This window comes from Ostreococcus lucimarinus, chromosome 8 (genome assembly GCF_000092065.1).
Source record: "Ostreococcus lucimarinus CCE9901 chromosome 8, complete sequence".
NCBI lineage: Eukaryota > Viridiplantae > Chlorophyta > Mamiellophyceae > Mamiellales > Bathycoccaceae > Ostreococcus > Ostreococcus sp. 'lucimarinus'.
The window spans coordinates 215,706-236,768 of NC_009362.1; the positions used below are offsets into that span (position 1 = coordinate 215,706).

The 21,063-nt window shown below is 60.3% G+C and overlaps 11 protein-coding genes across 11 annotated transcripts; 3 read left to right on the plus strand and 8 right to left on the minus strand.

The window, feature by feature from the left end:
- Nucleotides 1-513: 513 nt before the first annotated feature.
- On the plus strand, nucleotides 514-1,586 carry HMGB3507 (predicted protein; the record flags this gene model as incomplete). Its single annotated transcript, XM_001419062.1, has 2 exons — nucleotides 514-528; nucleotides 681-1,586. The coding sequence occupies 2 exons, from the start codon at nucleotides 514-516 to the stop codon at nucleotides 1,584-1,586; spliced, it is 921 nt and encodes a 306-aa protein (XP_001419099.1).
- Nucleotides 1,587-2,414: 828 nt separating this feature from the next.
- Nucleotides 2,415-3,857, minus strand: OSTLU_42318 (predicted protein; the record flags this gene model as incomplete). Its single annotated transcript, XM_001419275.1, has 1 exon — nucleotides 2,415-3,857. A coding segment is annotated over one exon (1,443 nt), but the record flags the coding sequence as incomplete, so codon positions are not given.
- A 386-nt stretch (nucleotides 3,858-4,243) lies between these two features.
- Nucleotides 4,244-6,067, minus strand: OSTLU_50293 (predicted protein; the record flags this gene model as incomplete). The annotated part of the gene is made up of 2 exons (XM_001419276.1): nucleotides 4,244-4,532; nucleotides 4,641-6,067. The coding sequence occupies 2 exons, from the start codon at nucleotides 6,065-6,067 to the stop codon at nucleotides 4,244-4,246; spliced, it is 1,716 nt and encodes a 571-aa protein (XP_001419313.1).
- An 81-nt stretch (nucleotides 6,068-6,148) lies between these two features.
- ARP3505 (predicted protein) lies at nucleotides 6,149-7,750 on the plus strand (the record flags this gene model as incomplete). The annotated part of the gene is made up of 2 exons (XM_001419063.1): nucleotides 6,149-7,039; nucleotides 7,130-7,750. The coding sequence occupies 2 exons, from the start codon at nucleotides 6,149-6,151 to the stop codon at nucleotides 7,748-7,750; spliced, it is 1,512 nt and encodes a 503-aa protein (XP_001419100.1).
- A 1,017-nt stretch (nucleotides 7,751-8,767) lies between these two features.
- OSTLU_24914 (predicted protein) lies at nucleotides 8,768-9,692 on the minus strand. Its single transcript, XM_001419277.1, has 2 exons — nucleotides 8,869-9,692; nucleotides 8,768-8,845 (listed from the first exon to the last, which is right to left on the minus strand). The coding sequence occupies exons 1-2, from the start codon at nucleotides 9,664-9,666 to the stop codon at nucleotides 8,825-8,827; spliced, it is 819 nt and encodes a 272-aa protein (XP_001419314.1). The 5' UTR covers nucleotides 9,667-9,692; the 3' UTR covers nucleotides 8,768-8,824.
- Nucleotides 9,693-10,049: 357 nt separating this feature from the next.
- Nucleotides 10,050-10,523, minus strand: OSTLU_8506 (predicted protein; the record flags this gene model as incomplete). The annotated part of the gene is made up of 1 exon (XM_001419278.1): nucleotides 10,050-10,523. A coding segment is annotated over one exon (474 nt), but the record flags the coding sequence as incomplete, so codon positions are not given.
- Nucleotides 10,524-11,179: 656 nt separating this feature from the next.
- Nucleotides 11,180-11,632, minus strand: OSTLU_7664 (predicted protein; the record flags this gene model as incomplete). The annotated part of the gene is made up of 1 exon (XM_001419279.1): nucleotides 11,180-11,632. A coding segment is annotated over one exon (453 nt), but the record flags the coding sequence as incomplete, so codon positions are not given.
- A 536-nt stretch (nucleotides 11,633-12,168) lies between these two features.
- Nucleotides 12,169-15,633, minus strand: OSTLU_33000 (RND family transporter: Dispatched segment polarity protein (cholesterol release); the record flags this gene model as incomplete). Its single annotated transcript, XM_001419280.1, has 1 exon — nucleotides 12,169-15,633. One exon carries the CDS (start codon nucleotides 15,631-15,633, stop codon nucleotides 12,169-12,171), a length of 3,465 nt encoding a protein of 1,154 aa, XP_001419317.1.
- A 212-nt stretch (nucleotides 15,634-15,845) lies between these two features.
- On the minus strand, nucleotides 15,846-16,364 carry OSTLU_33001 (predicted protein; the record flags this gene model as incomplete). Its single annotated transcript, XM_001419281.1, has 1 exon — nucleotides 15,846-16,364. One exon carries the CDS (start codon nucleotides 16,362-16,364, stop codon nucleotides 15,846-15,848), a length of 519 nt encoding a protein of 172 aa, XP_001419318.1.
- Nucleotides 16,365-16,837: 473 nt separating this feature from the next.
- RPS29 (Ribosomal protein S29, component of cytosolic 80S ribosome and 40S small subunit) lies at nucleotides 16,838-17,297 on the plus strand (the record flags this gene model as incomplete). Its single annotated transcript, XM_001419064.1, has 2 exons — nucleotides 16,838-16,899; nucleotides 17,189-17,297. The coding sequence occupies 2 exons, from the start codon at nucleotides 16,838-16,840 to the stop codon at nucleotides 17,295-17,297; spliced, it is 171 nt and encodes a 56-aa protein (XP_001419101.1).
- Nucleotides 17,298-17,422: 125 nt separating this feature from the next.
- OSTLU_42847 (predicted protein) lies at nucleotides 17,423-20,464 on the minus strand (the record flags this gene model as incomplete). The annotated part of the gene is made up of 2 exons (XM_001419282.1): nucleotides 17,423-19,164; nucleotides 19,252-20,464. The coding sequence occupies 2 exons, from the start codon at nucleotides 20,462-20,464 to the stop codon at nucleotides 17,423-17,425; spliced, it is 2,955 nt and encodes a 984-aa protein (XP_001419319.1).
- Between the last annotated feature and the right edge of the window lie 599 nt (nucleotides 20,465-21,063).

Genomic DNA, 21,063 nt, shown 5'->3' on the forward strand with positions numbered 1-21,063 from the left:
CGCGATGCGTCGCGATCGTCATCGTCATCGTCGCGGCGTCGTCTCGGCGCGGCGCGCGTCGCCGCGCGTCGCCGCGACGGGTCGAGGGTTCGCTCGCGCGTCCGGCGCGCGTCCGGCGCGCGCGCGCGCGTGCGCGGTCGCGCGACGGGTCGGCGCGCGGTCGCGTCGCGCGCCATCGTCATCGTCGCACTGTTTGCGCATAGAACCCACAGCCACACGAGTCACGAACCCTAATTGTGCGCGCGCGACACACTCGACCGCGCGCGACGCCCGCGCGACGCCGCGAACGCTCGACGAGGTGCGCGCGCGATCGATCGCGCGTCGATCGTTCGCGCGCGCGCGCCGGCCGCGCTCGGACGCGCGATCGAGCGCGACGCGCGAACGAACGATCGACGCGGACGCGAACGCACGCGCGCGACGCGAACGAACGCGCGCGACGCGAACGACGACGAGAGGACTGACGGCGACGCGGACGCGACGCGGACGCGACGCAGGCGCTCGGTCGCGCGCGAGATGGTGGACTCGAAGGTGCGACGACGACGACGACGCGAACGGGTGATTTCGATTTCGGGCGCGCGCGCCAACGGCTTTTTAAACCGCGCGGCGAATCGGACGAATTGGACGCGGGAGGGGGCGATCGCGGGCGCGAGACTGACGAAAACGCGGCGAACGCGCGATAGAATGCGTTGCGGTTGACGGATGAGAGCTCGCCGGAGCCGCCGAAACGGGCCATGACGGCGTATTTGATCTTTTGCAGCAAGCATCGCGAGCGAGTGATGCGGGAGGTGCACGGAGACGACGGCGCGCGGAAGTTTTCGCGAGACGAAATGCAGTTAGTGACGACGCGGTTGGCGGAGATGTGGAATAACATTTCGGAGAAGGAGAAGAAGGAGGTGCAGGCGAAGGCGGCCGCGGCGAAGGCGGAGTATGAGATGCAGAAGGCTGCGTTTTCGCCGGCGTTGCTGAAGAAGTTGCATCGGTTGAAGAGCAAACCGAAGGGAACGGTCGTCGTGGAGGCGCAGGGTGAAAAGCCCGTGCGCGCCAAAACGGCGTATTTGATCTTCTGTGGTAAGCATCGCGCGGCGGTGATGCGGAAGATTCATCCGGAACCAGAGGCCAAGTTTACGCGCGCTGAGATGCAGCAAGTCACCACGGAGTTGGCTGCGTTGTGGAATAACATCTCCCCGCAGGAGCTCGCCGAATGCAAGGCGGCGGCGGCGAAAGAGCTCGAGCGATACAAGCAGTTGAAAGCAGAATACCGCCCGCCGGTGTACGGGCCATCCAAGCGGAACAAAGGCAAGAGCGTGCCGGGCAAGCCCAAGCGCGCTCCCACCGCGTACCTCATCTTTGCCGAAGAGTTGCGCGCCAGAATCAGACAGGAGCGACCGCATTTGAAGCACGACGAAATCTCTCAAAAACTGTCTACGGCCTGGAAGGAGATCGACGAAGCCTCCAAGAGAATCTTCCAGCAAAAGGCGGACGCAATCAAGGCGGATCTCATGCAAAACATGCCGAGTTCTGTGATGCTCACGGGCCTGGAACACTCCTTACCGGAGCCACACTACAATACGCACATGTACCCCTAATTGTGGGCACAAAGCTCATAGCAAGAGTAGACGCATGTAACAGATTACCACGACTTACTATGAATGATTTTTTATCATCACATTCTAACTTTCGAGTAGGCGCAACGCGCGCTCCTCGAGTGATTCTAACTTTTCGTCTGCGGTCATCATTCCTGCGACGGCGGGGTCGATAACATTCTTCTTGCGCGGAACGTCGCGATCGTCATCCGATTCGCTAAAGTCACCTAAACTATCTTCTGAGTCCGAACCGCCTAACGTGACATCGGCGCCGCCCTCGTCTTCAGCGTTGCGAAGCTTTTGCTTTTTGCGCTGGCGGCCCTCGCGAAGGCGCGCCTTTTCACGCCCTTTGTCCACTCGGTCGGCATCCTTGCGCTCGGCCGCGACTTCTGCGTAACGCGCCTTCACGGCCACTCGCAGACTTTCACCTGGTGCGCTCACTTCTTCTATGCCACTCTTTACCCCGAGCGCCTGGAGTGGCGCCATGGACGTCCCGTCCTCGTCGAAGACGACGCGTTTGTTCGCGCCGTGACCACTCTCCTTGATTTTCAGCTTGCCCTTGAGCGCGCGCTTTCGCGCGATTTCTGCCGCCTTTTTGTCGGCGTTATACTTTTCTGCGTCGTCGGACTCGGAATCACTACCCACGAGCTTGTGATTTGTGCGTTTGACATTCATAAAATCGTCGTCGTCGTCCTCGCCTTTTTCGACGACTAGACCAAATCTACCACCACCCTTGCGTTGAATGACACCCTCCTTCGGGAGCGGAACGGTTTCTTCACTTGTACTTTCATCAGTGTCGTTGTCCTCGTCGTCATCATCGTCGCCAGCATCATCGCTCGCCTCATCCTCCTCTCGATCACTGGCGTCGTCTTCCGCTTCGTCGTCGTCGTCGGAATCGCTCTCGTCGCGCGCGCCGGCTGATTTTCCTTGTTGTAAGAATCTCAAGCGCGGTGCGTTCGGTAATCCCATGGAGAATGCGTAGGCATCCATATCGATAGACTTGATGTCGAAGACCTTCTTGTTCTTTTGGAGATACACCGATCTCAGATAGCAAATCACTGCGCGTTGCGACAAGTATTTTAAATCACTGTCCTTAGAAAGTAATCCCTGCATCGAGCTTTGAATGCGCGAGGACTGCTTTTTGGGGTTGAGTTTGATCGGCTTCAGAGGAACTTTTGCCACCTCGAGCTCTTTCATGAAGTGAGATTCGCCCGGGGTGAGCATCAATAGACCTTTACCAGCGGCCGTGTACCTTGCCGTTCGTCCGACGCGATGAATGTACGTCGCGACGTCCTCTGGACAATCCGCTTGAACGACCCAATCGACGGATGGGAAATCTAAACCACGACTTGCGACGTCTGTCGCGAACAAAACTGTTTCCTTGGCGTTGCAGAAGTTGTAAAACACGCCCTGGCGTCGCGCCTGTTTCAATCGTCCGTGAATGCACTGCAGCGGCACCCCGGGTCGCATGCGCTTGAAAATTTCGTACACAAACTTCACCTGCTTACAGCTCGAGAAAAACACGAGCGTCTTCGCGTTCAAGTGAGTCTTTATGAATGACCACAGCACTTCAATTTTCTTCTCAAGCGCGCATGTGGTGACCATTTGTTGCAGCTTGGGCGGTGTCGAATGTACGCTCTCCGCATGCACTGATAAGTATTCGGGATCCTTCAACCCAAGTCGCGCCAAATCCTTTACGCTCTTCGTCTGCGTCGCACTGAACAGCAGTGTTTGACGATTCTTTGGCAAGTTGTCGATGATGGCGTTGAGCGTCTTCGTGAATCCTAAATCCAACATTCGATCCGCCTCATCGAGTACCAACATTTGCAGCGTCACGCAGTCGAACATCGGCGTCTCATCCATGTGCTGCAACAACCTTCCGGGCGTGCACACTAAAATATTCATCTTATTCACCCTATTCGCTTCTTCCTGCACGTCCTTTCCCCCGATCAACAGCCCAGCCGACATCGTGTGCCTCGCGCCCACCTTCGTGAGGCATTGAAAAATCTGAATGGCCAACTCTCGCGTCGGCGATATCACCAACGCCCCGACGCCATCCTGCCGTCCCCACTTCTTCCGCCACAGCGATTCGATCAAAGGCACGACGTACGCCAGCGTCTTCCCACTTCCCGTTTTCGCCGCACCGAGGACGTCTCGTCCGCACAGCGCGTGCGGCAGCGTCGCTCGCTGTATAGCCGTCATCTCCTTAAATTTACACTCCCGCAGCGCCGCCTTCGTCGCCTGGCTGATCGGCAGGTGCGCAAACTTCCGCATTCCCATCAGCGACGTCCCCGCGTCGCCGTCGGAGCTCTTACGCGGCGCGACGGCGAGCGGGTTGTCACCGCTCGCGGGCTTGGTGTCGGCGATGACGGCTTCGATTTCCGCGATTTCCGCATCGACGCGCGCGCTCGCGGACAGACGCTTCGTCGTTTTCGCGCGCGCCTTTGTGTTTTTATCTTTCGCCATCGCGCGCGGCGCGGGCGCGGACGCGGGCGGGACGAGGCGCCGAGTGAAGCGCCGCCGCCGCCGCCGGTCGAGCTCGGGAAACTGTTGGACGCGCGACGCGACGAGCGACGAGCCGCGATGGATGCGAGGGCGAGACGCGCGTCGAAAGGACGAGCGCGCGGCTGGCGCATCGTGACGATCTTTTTTGAATGAAATCACACTCTCGGATCGATGGTTTGAAGCTTTTCGGGAAGGCGGTGATCGGCGCTCGGGAGCGACACCATCGCGTCCGCCTTGACGGTGACCTCGTGGAGGGCGCGACGATAGCGATAACGCACGCGCAAATGCTTGTCCTCGCCGGGACACGGATCGCAGAATCCGAGGAGATCGCACATGGCAACGTTTTCGTACAGATCGAGGGTGTCGTTGTCGACCATGAATTGAAGCGCGCGCGTGACGTCGACGTACGGCGGCGGCGACGCCGCGGGCTTCGGGGCGTCTGGGCTGCCTTCTTCCGTTGAATTCGCGTTCGGCGACTGCGACGAGGGCGACCACGTCCGGAAGTTCGGAATGATTGGTGCGTCTTTAACGGTGTTTCGTCGCGGATCGAACGCGCCGAAGACGGCGCTTTCGATGACAAGACCGCCGCGCTCTCGCGCGGCGCGCGCCTTTTTATCAGCCGTCTCGGCGATCATTTTCGTCGCAGAGTGCGCTTCACGCATCGCCACGAGAATGGTCCGTTTGTTCTTCTCCCTAGCCGCGAGCTGACGCTTGCGGATGTATCGATTCATGATCGGTCGCGCCACGAAGTGGCGCAACAGCGCGATGGCGATGGGCGGCAGCGTAAACGCCAACAGCGACTTGCGCCATGTCACCATCGGCGTTAATAATATTGGCACCACGAATCGCTGTCCTTGTCTGTTCACTCTAAATCGAAGCGAAAGCCCTCGCAAGCTGACGACGATACTAGCGCCGAGCGCGGTGTCCTCGTCCACTTGCTTCGTCGCGCCGACGTCGAGCTCGGCGCCCGCGGTGCCTAATTTCCAACCCACCCTGTACACCCTTTTTTCGTCCATTTGTCGAATGAAATGCCCATTCAATCCACTCGCCGCTACCCCAACGCTAAAATCGCACTTGACGGCATTCTTACCGAACGCGTGCGTCGCCCCGGTGGACATCGACGACACCGGTCCGACGTTCCACGTCAAATGCCCCCTCGTTTGCGCAAACAGCTGGCGCTGAAGCATGAGCTGCAACCCGAACCCTTGCTGCGCGATATAATTATGTGACACCGCCCCCGTGGTGTGCGTCGTGAGCTGCCTCGTCACCGTCGCCGTCACCGCGCTCGTCTGCCCCGTCTGCGCGCTCACGTCGAGCGACGTCAACGGCGAAAACGCTCGTCGCCACCCTAATATAAAATTCCCCGCCCCACGTCCCCCTCGCGTCGTTCCCTGCGTCACCGTGTACACCGCATCCTCCTCGCTCAGCGGTATCTCCATCGAATTCTGCAGCGACACGCTCGTCAAATCCAACCCGGGATTATTCGTAAACGCCGCTCGCCGACGCGCTATGCTCTCCTCCATCAAATGCGCCGCACTGAACCCGAACACGTACGTCCCGCTGTGATTCAACCGCGCCTCCGCCGCTTCCTTCGTCTCTTTCGCGCGCCGTCGCTCGTATTCGATTCGCATCTCCTCCGTCGTTTTCCCTCTCGCGCCGAGCTCGCGTCCCGCCCGCACGCCATCCATCCCGTACGCGTCGTACGTCCGTCGCGCGTCCGCATCGCTCAGCACCTCGTACGCCTCGCTCAGCGCCGCGAACGCGCGTTGCGCCGCCTCCGTCGCGCCCGCGTCGTCGTCGTCGTCGTCGTCGTCGTCGTCGTCGCGGTCGCGGCGTCGTCGCGGCTGTTTATCTGGATGCAACGCCGCCGCGAGCTTTCGGTACGCGCGCTTGATCTCGTCGGCCTCGGCGTCGCGCGCGACGCCGAGCGCGGCGTACAGATCGCGCGCGCTCGTCGACGCGTCGTCCGCGCGCGACATGGCGCGGCGCGCGCGACGGAGTGACGAGATTGGAATCCGAACGCGAATCCACAGACGGCGACGCGCGCGAACGACGGCGCGATGGCGCCGAAGCGCGGCGCGCGCGACGGCGCGCGCGCGCCCTCGACCGCGGCGGATCGACCGGCGGCGTCGAGCCTGCGCGGGGACGTCACGGTGGTCGTCGACCTCGGAGGGTCGAGCCTGAAACTGTGCGTCGCCGAGGACGGCGCGACGGCGACGCGAAGCGCGCCGAACGCGAGCGCGCGCGTCAAGGCGAGCGATGGCGCCGGGTTCGTGACGCTGCGGGGCGAGGAGATCGATGGGGTGGTGGACGTGAACGGATTGGCGCTGCGACGGCCGTGCGACCGCGGGTACGTCGTGCACTGGGAGCAACAGCGGGAGATATTAGACGACGCGCTGCGGCGAACGCTCGGCGTGGATCCGACGCGGTGCGATTTGATCATCACCGAACCGCCGTTCGCGCTGCCGCGCACGCGAGAGGCGCTGGATGAGATGGTGTTTGAATATTTTGGGTTTCGGCGGGCGTTGGTGACGACGCCGGCGAAACTGACGAAACGATTCGCCGATTTCGTGGACGCGAAGAAACGAGACGCGAAGGATTTGTGCGTCGTCGCGCGATCTGGGGTGGTTTTGGATTGTGGGTTTTCTTTCGCGCACGCGACGGCGTTTGTGGATGGGACCGAGGTGCCGCGCGGGATCAAGCGGTTGAACCTCGGGGGAAAGGCGTTGACGAATTATTTAAAAGAACTCGTTAGCTTTCGACAATGGAACATGATGGACGAAAGCGCGGTGATCGAGGACGTGAAGGAAAAGATGTGCTACGTCGCCGACGATGCTTTGGCGGAATTGGAGAAGTGCAAGGCGAAGCGAGGTGGAACGGTGAAGCGCGAGTACGTATTGCCAGACGGAATACACGTCTTGCGAGGGTTCGTGCGCGAGGACAGCGCAAACGTGGACAAGAAGGATGGTTCAGACGACGACGAAGAATTATCGGAATCTGACGAAGATGATGACGATTTCGGTGCTTCAGGGAGGACAAAGAAACGACCGAAGAAGAAGGTGCCGAAGGAAAAGAAAGTTAAAATTCCCAAAAAGGATGAACCAGAGCACCAATTCTTGACGCTCGTCAACGAGCGCTTCATGGTGCCGGAGGTGCTATTTCATCCGAGCGATATCGGCGGACGGCAGTGTGGGGTAGCGGAGTTAGTGACACAGGCAGTGGAAAACGAGGATTTGTCTAACGAAGCCATGCGAGCGCTCGCCTACCTCGACGTCATTGTCACTGGGGGGTGCTCAAAGTTTCCAAACTTTATGGAACGCTTTGAGCGCGAATTACGGCCGCTGGTCTCGGAGTCGTACATGTTGCGCATCCGGCAAATGGATGATCCAATTCAAGCGGCTTGCTTAGGCGGCGTCGATATCGCGAAGGATCGGGAATTTTTCGAGAAACATGCGCTCACGAAGGAGGAGTACCTGGCGAACAAGACGAGTATTCGCGCCGCGCACGAGAGTTTGGAATTCGAGCCAAACGTTCGCACCGGGCGTTTGCGTGAATACGCCGCGACGCCGAACCTAAAAAAACTGGACAAGAAGCGCATCATCGAGGATTGTGAAAAGCTGACGCCTAGTTTCGAGCGGGACATCATTCACGCGTCCGCGTGATAATTTGTGTTCTACGTTTTAGCGATTGTCAATACTGTCTATCCTCTTAGTCCTACAGTGTCCTTTCTGTGCCCGCCGATCAAACAACAGCTGAGCCCGCAGCACCCCGATCGAGCTGACCATTGCTGACTGTGCGTGCAATCATCGCGCCAGAGTTCACTGTACACGCGCTCCTGCTCCTCCTTCTTGATGCCAACGATGTCCATCCACGCCTTGTTGTGTTTGAACTCGTTGGCGAATTGAAAGAGATAGGGAACGGCAATCGGCACGAACAATTGGCCTTTGAGTTCGTCCCGAACGGTGTCGTCCATCGGCACATACAAATCCGAGTAAAATCTTCCTCGCACGGAACTCGCCTTCCAGCTCGGCTTGTTGTGTTTCTCCGACTTCTCCGCGCGTTCCTGAAGAAGCTTAGATTTGGAATTGATGACGTCTACATCGCTGGTAGAAGTGGAATTCCCACTTCCAATCGCCGCCGTCGAGTTTGAGGACGACGATTCCTTGCCGCTATCATCATCATACTCAGACATGAGGTTGGCGTCGCCGTCCTCGTACTGTCCAGAGGCAGTGCTTTTCGTCTCCGTCTGGCCCATGACTCCCAAAACCTCTTCGATGTCTACTCCGCCTTCGACGCCCGTCTCATCCGTGTGCTCTTGCTTAACATCATCAAGTCTGTCGTCCACTTGCGTCAAGCTCGAAATCAACCCATCGATGTCGTTCCCGTCGAAGGCGGCTGATTCATCGTCGGCGAGCAATTTACGCGACTTGACGCTGTGGCGCACCGGGATGTTGTAGCGACGCTTCCACTTGTACGGCAGGGGCGGGATCTTACCCTTCTGCGCCATCACGTCCAAACGCTTCACATGCGGCTCGAAGAACGCCAACAACTCCTCGGTGGCTTCCTTGTCTTCGCTAGTCTTTGCCAACTGCGGTTGCAAATCAAACGCGATGGACGCTAGGTCGGTATCTTCCAGTGCTCCCAGGCCCGCGATTTCGTACGGGGTCAGGCTCGGGGGTAATCCGAGATACGTTTCCACCTCTTTGGCGACTTCCGTGGGGTTTTCCTCGATGTCGTCAGTGTAAATTACGAGCAAATTCGGGAACTCCTTCAACCACACTTCCAAATACTCGGCGTACATGCTCCAGCCCAAAACCGAATGAAAGTCCAAGCACTCTCGAGTGAGAGTACCACTATCGGCGCCGTCTGCCTCTTTCACGCATTGCTCCAAGTACTCTTTCGTCTTCTTCGCCGTCGCTCCCCAAGTGTAGCCGTTTTCCTTCAACGCGCACGCGCTCAATCCCGACGCCTCCACGGGCGTCCCGTGAGGGTGATTCTCCTCCACGTATCGCGCCATCGCCCGTCCCACCGGGTCTCGCAGCACTACGATTGGCCGCAAATTTGGCATCAATCGCTTCATTGTCGACGCACAGCACGCGCAATTGAAATACGTATCACTCCAGTCCCCGGTGACGACGTCCCCGAGCTCGCGTTCAAACGCCTCGCCGTCTCGCTTCGCTTTCATCGTCTCGCTCGGATCATACGGGCTCCACGTCTCCCCGTGTCCGGCTTGCACCGCGCTAAAATACGCCTTCAGCAATAACTCCGGCGGTTCGCACATCTGCACCCCTTGCGTGGCGCCGTACACTGGATTAAAAAAATGCATCGTCTTTTGCCCAGTCGTCAACATGTCGTGCTGCGACATCAATCGCTTCAGTCGCCGCATCCCTCCCACGTGGCTCCCGATCACCGCGAACGACGGCAGACACGTCTGTTCGCCCGTCAGCGCCGGATCTTTGCTACACCGCATCGGTCCCGCCGCGCCGACGCTCGCCGCGCGTCGCGCCGCCCATCGGCTCACGTGCTCAAACTTCCAAATTGGGTGTTCAACGAAATACGACCCCGCGTACAGCACCATCGCGCACGCCACGAGCGCGAGCGCGCCTGGAATCAAATGCCTCACATTTCTACGTCGTTCATCGTCGTTTTCGCGCCGCGGCGCCGCGACGGCGTCGACTACGGCGCCGAAACGTCCGCCAACACCATCGTCTTCGGGCCGTCGATCGCGACGGTCGTGCGCCGACGCGACCGAGCGATCGTCGCCGTCCGAGGTGCTGGCGACGAGATTGCTGCGCTCGCTCGCCGCGCGTCGCGCGTTCGCGGACTCGCGGGCGAGCGAGGCGGCGCGCGCCGCGCGGGACCACATCGCGTCGTCCTCTGGCGAGGGTCAGTTTTCGTGTTCGCCTTCGACGGCGCGCCGAAGCCGCGGAACGCGCGATGGATTACAAGCTAACGACGCTCGGCTAAGGTGTCTAGAACGCGAGGAAATAAGGGTAAACACACGCCCAAACACTGCTTGGCCGCGTGCGGGGCGCCCGGGAGGTTGACGACGAGCGCGCCGGCGACGGCGACGCCGGCGACGGCGCGAGAGAGCGCCGCGCGCGGCTCGGCGATCGAAGTCACCGCGCGAATGGCTTCTGGAATGCCCGGGATCTCGCGCGCGAGCACGCGCGCGGTTGCTTCGGGGGTGACGTCGCGCGGCGCGCACCCGGTACCACCGGTGGTGAGCACGAGGTCGCATCGAGACGTCAAGTCTCGAAGCGCGGCTTCGATGTCGTCGACGTCGTCGGCGACGACGACGCGCGATGTCTCCGCGATGACCAACGCCCCAGACGCGGCGGCGTACTCACACACCGCGCGTTCAACTAACGGCCCGCTCTCGTCCGCGTACGTCCCCGCGGCGGCGCGGTCCGAACACGTCAACACGCCCACGCGCACGCTTCGCGCCGCTGCGCCGTCCCGAAGCGCGCACGCCGCCGCGACGGCGTCTCCGCCGCCACTCGACAGCTCTTCCGCGGGCGTGCAGCAAACCTCGCTCAACGCACCGCTCACACTCACGAACGGCGCGCGCGTGGCGCCCACCGCGTCGCGCGGCGTCGCCTCGAGCGCCTCCAACGCGTCGTGCTTCGCGTGCAACCGCCGTCCCGACTCAAACGCCGCCAACTGTTCCGCGCTCGCCTTTACCTGATGCTTCTTTTTCCAATCCCCGTACGGTTCGCCGTACACGTATTCACACGCTTCGTCGTACGTCATGGGATACCCCACCGTTCGCGCGCCGAGGAGCGTCCACTTGGCGCAGCAGTTTCGGCAAAAACCAGCGAGATTCATGAGGTCGATATTTTGCACGTCGTTTCGCGCGCGCATGTGCGCCAACAGGGCGCGAAAGGCGTGCGCTTCGATTTGAGTCTGTAATGACGTCATTCGAGCGGCGATGCGCGCGCGCGCGAGGGAACGTGCGCGCGCGAGTGTGACGCCGGCGCCGAAGCGTCTGGCGTCGGGACGGCGGCGGAGGCGACGGCGACAACGCGTGGCGGTTAAATTACATCGGGCGGCGACGCTCAGCCCTCTGCGCCGTGAATCTGAAACGCGGCGTACTCTTTCCAGAGCGCCTCCATGTGCTTGATGTACGGCGCCGCCACATCGGGTTGGTTGCGAGCTATCAACACGTTGTCGTGATTGTCCAGCACGCCCGCCCGCGTCCAATTAAACGAACCCGTGATGACCACGGGATCGTTCGTCTCACCGTCGATGATGGCAAATTTATGATGCATCATCCCGCGCTTATTCGGATCGTTCGAGTGCGCGTCGCATCGTACGTCTATTTTCCGCGCCTCGCTGAGCTCTCGAATATCCGAACCGAGCGAGTCCACGTTGTTCGCGTCCGTGACGATTCGCACCCTAATCCCACGTTTCGCCGCGCGTTGAATCGCTCGCTTAATATCATCGCACGTAATCGTAAAGCACACCACGTCCAGCGTCGACGTCGCCTTGTCCAGCGTTCGTATGAATTTCACCAGAGACGTCGTGTGGTGCGCCTTGTCGCAGTGCGCCTTCGCGCACCGATAATTCGCATCCAGCATGCTTCGACACGGCATGACGGCGTCGGGGAATATTAAGATTTCCGTGGACTGCGACGTGAAATGCGCGTGCGCCTCGTGTTCGGCCGCGCTTTCCCACGAGTTGGTCTCGGCGTTGAAGAAGGATTTTTTCGCTCTGGCGCCAACCGTCAACCGTCGCGTTCCGGTGCTCGACGTCGCGCGACGCGCGCGGCGCGGGGCGACGGGGCGCCCGAGCGGCACGGCGCGCGACATGCCGCGCGACGTCGCGATGGCGCGACTGCGTCTCGGGACGGATCGTTCGTGACGACGCGTCGGTTCTGGTCGGTCGGTCGGTCGGTCGGTCGAGCGGTCGAGCGGTCGAGCGGTCGAGCGGGACAGTTACTCCTCCGTCGGCGGGCGGCGTTTTCGCTCTAACGAGAGACGGCGACGGCGCTCGATCGCGAGCGATGAGATGTTTTCGTATGAAAAGGTGGGATTTGCGTCGATCGATGTGGGTGTGCCGGCCTCGGTCGACGTCTTCGTCATCGCGGCGGCGGCTGGACGTACGCCGGGCCGAGCGCGGCCAACACGACGGGCAACACGACGACGGCGTGGATGAAGCTCGCGGTGAGCGTGACGACGATGAAGGTTGCGAACTTTGTGAAGAAGACGATGGTACATCCGAGCAAGCATGCCGCGGCGGCGATGGATGAGAACCAGCCGGCGGTGATGGCGCCTCCGACGATGCGGAGCGCCGAGAGTGAACGCTCGTCCTTTGTCATGGGTTGGTTATGCGTTGATACGTACGCGACAGCGATGTGGCTGATATAATCGATGCTGAGACCGACAATAATCTGCACGCACACGGATTCGATGATGCCCAGACGCCATCCGCGAAGCGCCATGAAGGCGACAAAGTATACTACGACGGAGGCGATGCAAAACGTCGCTGCGGCGGCGATTTTGACGCTCAAGGTGCAAAGAAATAGAACCATAAACGCCAAAACTAACGAATATACGACGGTCAACGAAGCGGCTGATTTAAGTTCGTCAACCGTATCTGCGAGAACCCACGTATCGCTTGATTGAAACGCGCCGCGCGTCTCCGGAGGCCCAGTCGAGATCTTTGCCGCAAACCACGTTTCCCAGAAATCGTGCGCTTTTCTGATTTCATCAGCCGTAGACACCCTGCGCGCCGACGTCGGTACCGTGATTGCTGAGTATGCGACACAGAGATCATCGCCCAGGCGATATTTGTCGCAGTCGTCTCTATTTCGTATGAAGCGCAGTAAGCCGTACGTATTCACGTGATTGGCGAACGTTCGAACGGCGTAACGAAAGTCTTGTCGAGCGATGGGTAAACCGTCGATGTGTGCACCGAGTAATCCTCCGTCTTTGAGCCATACATCAAGATCATATATCCAACAATTGACCGTCGTTGGAGACACGATGCGATCGCGCATCGATCTAAGCTCGGCACAGAATTCTAGCAACCATATCTGAGAGTCTTCGTCGGAAAAATCATACGACGCATTCGGCTCAACGAGCCACACTGGAACGCCAGAGTACGACAGAGACTTATCAGATATAGCGGACACGCTCGAGCGCGCGGCATCGAGGCCGAATGTGAACTGGACGAGGACGCTTTCTTCGTAGCGAGACGAGTTAAAACTCTGCGCGGCGAGCGTGTAATCGTGGATAACGTGGCCTTTTGGCCACAGAGACAGTGACTCGTCGCCGGTTTGCTTCACGATGTTGAGCCCAAGAAGCACGGCGCCGACAATCATGGCAACAAATACCACATTAAGCGTCCACTTCCAATACACGAGGCGAGTAAACGTCGCAGCAAGTAAATCCCGGCGACGACGCGACGTCCTCCGAGGTGAGAGCGCTGGAGACGTCGATGCGGACGATGCTTCATCTATCAAAGGGCGTCCTTCGACGGCAAATGATGGACGTAGTGTTAACGCAACCGGATCTAATGGTGCGGATGCCATGCGCCTATGGATGACACGACTGAGAGTTTCAGGAAAGTCACCAAAATCGATTGTCGCTCTCCGTTGCGCAGATCCACGACGAGCCACCACAGTCGGATTTACGTCGACTACTTCCTCTTGAGAAGGCATCACGCGGTTTCTCGAGACCGCGATGCGCTTCCACTTTTCATTCAAAATCAACACCGAAGATGTCACGACGATACTGACGAGTAGGAGAAAAATAATCTGCGTCGCCATAAATGTGCCAAATAGCCGAACGGGAGGAATGGAGCTCGGAATGCTGCTTGCAAAAGCCGCCGCCGTAGTGAAAGATGTGATACTTATACTAAATGCCGAGTGACGTAGGGTCCATTGCATGCGTTCTTCTAAAGTTGCGTCCAGGCTCTCTTTTTCCTCGACGTTGTTCGCGCTCGCCTGCCAATGATCGTAAATCACGAAGACGTCGTCGGCGCCGATGCCGATAGATAGGAAAATTCCCGCAATATGAATTATGCCGAACCATTCTCGTCTGTACACTTCATAGTAAGTCGCATGCGTGAGAAGAGTCGCACCGATTATACTAATCATGCTGCAAATGGCGAGTGAGAGCGAGCGGGTGTGCAAAGCGATGAACGCCACCGTCACACACAGCGAGCCCACGGCGAATACGCAATCCTTCGCGAGACGATCATCCAGCATCGAGTTGTACGCATTAATGTGCCGCCAGGAAGCGAAGGTTCCCGTGGAAACAGATGAGACGTCAGAGTTGAAATGTTCGATGACGTGCCGAGCCACATTCTTAACCCAAATCGTCGACTGATCACTGTATGAAAGCCGAAACACGATGGCCATCCTGCGCGGCTCGCCTCGCTCTTGCGCCATGTTTGGCAAGAAAGCATCGTTTAATAATATTCCGAACGGTGCCCCGAAAGCCTCGATTGCGTCCCACGAGCTGGACCAGCGTAAAATCACTTCTATCCCGAGCATTGTATCCCACACAGCAACCGCATCGATTTCACGGCACGCCACCGCGTCGAGGTTTTTATTCATCTTCGCGACGGCGATTATCTCCCCGACCGTAGGATCCACGTGCTCTATAAAATCGCAAATACCAATCTTAAACTCTCCGATCATGCATCGCGCGCTACTCGTGACGTCGCAAGGATATTCGTGACACGCGGCGACGGCGTCGCACATCGATCGATGCGCCGCCTCGACGATCTCGCGCGTAAACATTCGATATCCGCATTGATCGCGAATAAAATCCAAGCGCGCCGATACTTCTGCAAACGTCCCTTGCCCAAGCTTCTGTGCGCCTTCGAAGACGTCCCATAAACCCACCAATCGATACATATTCTCGATGTCAAAAATACTAAACGCCGCCGCGCATCCGTCCCCGTATCGATCCTCCTCGCACGTGTCCTCGTAGCCCCACGCGTGCTCGATGTTATGCTTTAAAACGCACACTTGGCGAAGTGCGTTCGCGATATCACTCGGTGTGTCACCCTTGCGATCCACTCGACTGACGATGACGTGAAATTCATTCGCCCCCGTGCCGCCGTCGACGCCCGATTTCGCGTTCAATCCCAAAATCCGCCGATCGAGACTCGACGCGAGCCTTCTCGTTGGCGGCAAACCAAGGAACGGCGGTGGTGGCGGCGGCGATGGTGGCAGCGGTGGCGGCAGCGGTGGCGGCAGCGGTGGTGGTGCGAGTCCATCGCTCGACGACGCATTCGTCACCAATAATCTCCGCCGCGCCAGTCGCCTCGATTGCAAATCCAACGGCGTCGCCGCGCTCCAGCGCTTCGCGAGCCCCACCGCCAGCGCCCTCGTCGTCCTCGGCGTCCCTCGCGCACGATACGATTCCAATGACGTGTCTATGCTCAGCGCGACGTCTTTCGTCGCGATAGCGTACGCTGCGAGCGCGATGAGACCCAACGCGCACGCGAGCGCCGCCCAAGGCTGTTTGACCACGGTTCGAGTGAAAACTTTAACGGGCCACGAGACGCGTGTGGGGCCGTCGCGAGGCATGTCTGCGAGCGTTTACGCGAAGATCAAGATATAATACGCGCCTGGAGCGCGTTTGAGCGCGCGTGAACGCGGACGCGCGATGCGAACCGCTTTGGAGTGAGGACGCGCGCTCGCGGTTCTCCGGCGCCAACGAGGCGCGGAGTGAGCCGCGCTCGATCGGTGCGTCCGGTTACAGAGTGCTACTATGATATTGAAACAAAATATTGTATGGTTTAGTTAAGGCCATCGACGAATGCACAGACGGTGGATTTCAGCTCGGGAATCACCGGATCTTTACCGACGTAACAGTCGAAGAGCGCGCGACAGAGCGAGGCGTCGGCGATGACGCTCACGCGTTTACCCTTGATGAACGTCGCGAGCTCACCCTCGAACGTGGCGTGAAAATCCAACGAAGTCCCCTTTTTAAAACTCACACCATCGAAAATCGCCTCAAACGCCCTCAACGCCGGCGAATCGGCGTCCATCGCCGGTCGTATGCGTTCCGCGAGTGCCTCGACGATTTTATCGCCGCCGACGTTTCGCGCGAAAACCAATCGCACCAAGCGTTCGTACGACGCCGCATCACCATCGCGCGCACCATCGACGTCAACATAAAATCCGCACGCGTACACTTTTACGCTCAACCCTGCGATGCGTTTCACGCGGGCGCCGCGTCCCGCGAGCGCGAGCGCTTTATCGCCCGGCGTCATCGCCGCCGGCACCTTCAGCCCCGTCCTCGGCTCCGTCACCATCGCCGTCGCTTCGCTCGATGGCGTCGAACCCGCATCGCTCGGCGCGGACGTCGACGCCAGTCCCGGTCGCGCGCGCGTCGGTCGTCGTCGTCGTCGTCGTTCGGCCGACCTCGGGCGCTCGACACCGTCGACACCATCGGCGGCATCGGCGCGCGTCCACGCGCGTCCGTCCCCGCTCGGCGCGCGCGTCGACGCGGGCGACATCTGTTCGCGCTCCGGTCGCGCGCGCGTCGTCGCGCGCGTCGCCGCGGCGCCGCGCTCTGGCGCGCGCGCGGTGCGGTCGGTCGCGCCCATGGTCTCACTCATGAATCATACGATTCATATTGTGATCGCCGCTGATCTGTCATGAAGTCTTCGTTTGTCCGAACTAAAACTCGACGCCGCGTCGGTTTTTAGTTCGATGCGCGAGCTCGCGCGCCTCGACCGCCGCGTCCGCCTCTTCGCGACGCGCCGACCGACGCACGCACGCAACCATGGGACACAACGATATCTGGGCCTCTCACCCGGCCAACTACGGCAAGGGTTCTCGACGATGGTACGCGCGACGACGACGCGAACGCGACGCGCGCGATGGGACGACGACGCGATCGCGGGGCGAGACGACGACGACGGTCGCCGCGCGCGCGCGCGATGCGACGGCGCGAGACGACGGCGAAGGGTGACTGGGTATTCGTGGCTTCGCGCGCGAGGACGATGATGCGCGGGAGGGCGATGCGTGGGACGTGGGACGGCGCGCGAAGAGAACCCTTGCCGACCCTAGGGCTTTGAGCCCGAGCGAGCGCGAGCGAGCGACTGACCGAGGTATTGTTTTACGATGAACGCAGCCGCGTGTGCGAAAACCAGTGGGCGATCATTCGCAAGTACGACTTGAACATCTGCCGTCAGTGCTTCCGGGAATACGCGAAGGACATCGGTTTCGTTAAGAACAACTAATGTTCAAAGTGAAGACGACGCGCGCGGGTTGACGCGCCGATTAGCTAGCGGAGAGTAGACGAGGATCGTATGTGTTGTGAATGTCGATACGACCAGTTACTTAATACAGTGTGCGAACCTACCTATCAGCCGCTCAATTTTTTGCCGCTACGCGTATGACGGGGAGACGGGTCGCGCAAGAGTTTGCGTTGATCCTCTACGTCGGACGCGAGTCTTTTTATCGCGTTTAATCGCTTGAGCTTTTTCGGCGGACCCATGACGACATCGTCTTCTCGCACTTTTTCGGCGGCTTCCCCTTCGCCGGCGGGCTCGTCGTCCTCGCTCGGCTCCGCCATTTCTTCGTCTGCGACGTCGGCGGGCTCGTCTTCTTCGCTCGCCGTCGGAGCAGGCAAACGTCGCGGCGGCGCGTCATCATCCGCGCGCATGAAACCGAAGTTATCCAGTGTTTCGTGGGTGCGCCTGACTTCTTCCATCGACTCTTCGTCGTCTACCAAGGCGCCCGTGCGCGAGAGGAGCGTGTCGACTAAAAAAGTTCCGCGATACAGACGCTCGAGACGCGAGCGATGACGCTCGGTGTACGCCCGACACGCTCTAGTGATTTGAGAAATCTCCGGAACCTTGCTCAGTTCCTCCATGGTGTGTGTGCGGAAGATGGCGGCGAGAACGTGTTGCGCGACGTGGCACGTGCGTCCGTTTGTGTTCCACTCGCGCACGCACTTGAGCACTCGCGCGAGCTTGTCTTCGTGCAACGGCTCGACGCATTTCCGGAGTCTGGCGTCGCCATTTTCGTAGTCACTCTCCAGAAGTTTCGTCAAAACACGAAGAAGTGCACCAGGGCGCTCGAGTCTGAGCGCTAAATCGATCGCCTTCGTGACTTCGCCCGAGCGCTCGGCGTTGAAGAATGCTTGCTCGCGTTCGACGGCGAGGGCGTGCTTCTTCGCCGCATCGGCGGTGGTGCTCGACGTGGAGTCCTTCCACAGCGCCATGGACGCGTCGGTGCCCCCAGTGGCGATCCAATCGCCATCGCTTGCCACGGCCAGCGCCCAAGCTTTGTCTTCGTGCGCATCGATGGATGCGGCGCAAGACCCAGAGGTGACGTTCCATAAATTCAACAGCCCGTCGCCACCCGTGGTGACAAGCTGGGTACCTCGAGACATAAATTTAATGCTCAACACCGCTGCGGTATGACCTTCGAGCGTGCGCAAGCAAGCACCGTTGGTGTCGCTCCCAGCACGGTCATCGGCGCTCCAAATCTTCACCATCTTGTCGCCGCCCGCGGTGGCGAGTACGCGATCCGAAGGAGAAAACGCGCACGCCCAAACTCCACGACGATGGCCGCGTAGCGTGGCCAACGGAACTAAATCGGGCATTTTCCAAATCTTCGCCGTCTTATCGCTCGAACACGTGGCAACCATGCGGAGGTGCGGCGCAACGGCAACGCCGTTGAGGGACTTGTCGTGCGCCACTGTGGCCGCCGTAGCGTTCAATTCGCCGTCGCCATTTCGCCGAACTCCATCTATGTCCCATACGCGAAGCACGCGGTCGACGCCACCCGAAATGGCAAACGGTGCGCCATTTTTCGAGTTCGGGGGAAACGCTACCGCGGCAACTGCGCCGACATGGCCTTCGCCGACGGCGATGCACTCTCGCGTGGCGGCGTCCCACAGTCGTACCGTGTGATCCTTTGCGCCCGTCAAAATGAGCGCTGTCCCGTCCGTCGTCATCGTGGCATCAACCGAGAGCACAACGGCGCTGTGACCGTTCAAAGATCCGACACATGACATCGTCGTCGGATCAAACATACGTACCGTGGGCGAGTTGGTGACCACGGCTACTTCTCTCGGCGGTCTCGCGAGCGTTCGCTCGTCTTCATTCTCGTTCTCGTCGCTATCGCCATCGATGTTTCGCTTCTTTTGAAGTGCTTGCTCTTTCGCACCGGGTACGAACGCCAAACCGATCACTTCATCCGTATTCGCAACAATTTCGCGTTCAATCTCCAACGACGTCGTCTCTGCGTTGGCCTGGTACGTCAACAAACGCGCGTCGCCGCTCACGCCAATCAAACGGTTCCCATCGTGTGTGAGCGCACACTTCGTGAACGTTCCCGCGGCGGCTTCAAAATCTTCGTCATTATCATCGCCTCCTTTGGTGAGCGTATTTACCGCTACGAGAGGTGCGGACTCGATCGAATGCTTCGCCGCGTTCTCGCGCCAAACTCGAACGCGTCCGCCGTCGCCGACGACGGCGAAAATGACTCCGCGCCCGCCCGGCGGCGGCTTCACCTTGCAGTCGCGAACGATGGCTGAATCCGGACGTAAAATCACGCAATCCTCGATCGTTTCGTGAACCGCCGTCGTCGTTCGCGGATTGAGCGTGTCTAAATCAAACGTTCGAACTATTTTGTCCCGCCCCGCGGTGAGCAACGTGTTCGATTCGACGTCGATTCGAATCGACGTCACCGCACTCACGTGCGCGTTCGCCACGAACGCGACGCAGCCATCGGATGAGGCCTTCTTACCCTTCTTCCCGACGCCCGCCTCGCCCGTGAGCGACCACATCGCGAGCGACCCATCCTCCGCCGCGGTGAACGCTCTCGCCTCTCTAACGCTCGGATGAAACGCCGTCGCCGTCACCGCCCCTCCGTGCTTCCCGCGAAACGCGTGCGTGCAGTACCCTCGTTCGATGTCCCACACTCGCGCCGTTCGATCGGCGCTCCCCGTGCACAACAGCGTCCCCGTGACGTCCACGCACATGTCCAACACCGGCGACGTCTTGTGCGGCGACCACGCCTTCGTCCTCCGCATCGTCGTCCCCCCCCTCCCATCCTCCATCGCGTCCAACCGCACGACGCGTCCGCTCCGACTCGCGCAAAACACCTTCGTCCCGCTTCGATCCATCGCGATCGACGTCATCGCCTCCCCATCGCCCTCGTCCCGCGCGAGCGCCGTCGTCGTCGACGTCGTCGCCGCGTCGCCTCGCCGCGTCGTCGACCGCGTCAGCGACACCCCTCCCTCGCGCGTCGCGCACGCGTACACCACCTCATCCGCGCGCGTCTCCCGTCGCGCCGCGCGCGCCTTCGGCGCGCGCGTCTCGCGTCCGTCGCCGTCGCCGTCGTTCGTCCCGTCGCCGTCGCCGCCGCCGTCCCGCGCCGGCGTCGCGATCGCCATCGGCGCGCCGCGTCCGACGTAGAACGCGCCCAACCGCGAGGACGCCGCGACGGACGTCCGCGCGCGCGCTCGGCGCTCGCGAGACGTCGTCGCCATCGTCGCCGTCGCCGTCGTCGTCGTCGCGCTCTGCGTCGGACGCGCGGTCGTTCTCGCGTTTTCACGCGCGTTTTCGCGTTTTACTGGTGGCGTGTCACTCGTTTTATCGTACACCACGTCTCGTGATCACCATGATTGAAACGGGACCCCGCGATCGATCGCTTACTGTTTGCGCACGCGGTCGGTACGCGGTCGGTACGCGGTCGGTCGCGCGTGTTCGCGCGCGCGTGCGTTTTACTGGTGGCGTGTCACTCGTTTGAATCGTACACCACGTCTCGTGATCACCATGATTGGAACGGGTCCCCGCGATCGATCGCTGACTGTTTGCGCACACGGTCGCGCACGCGGTCGGTCGGTCGGTCGTCGCGAGCCGATCCGCGAGAGAATTCTTTGAATTAATTCGAATGGGAACGATTCGGCGTTCGATCGTCGACGCGCGCCGCACGGCGCGACGCGCGAGCGCACGGTGCGCTCTACCACGCGGTGCGAACGCCCGCGCGCGC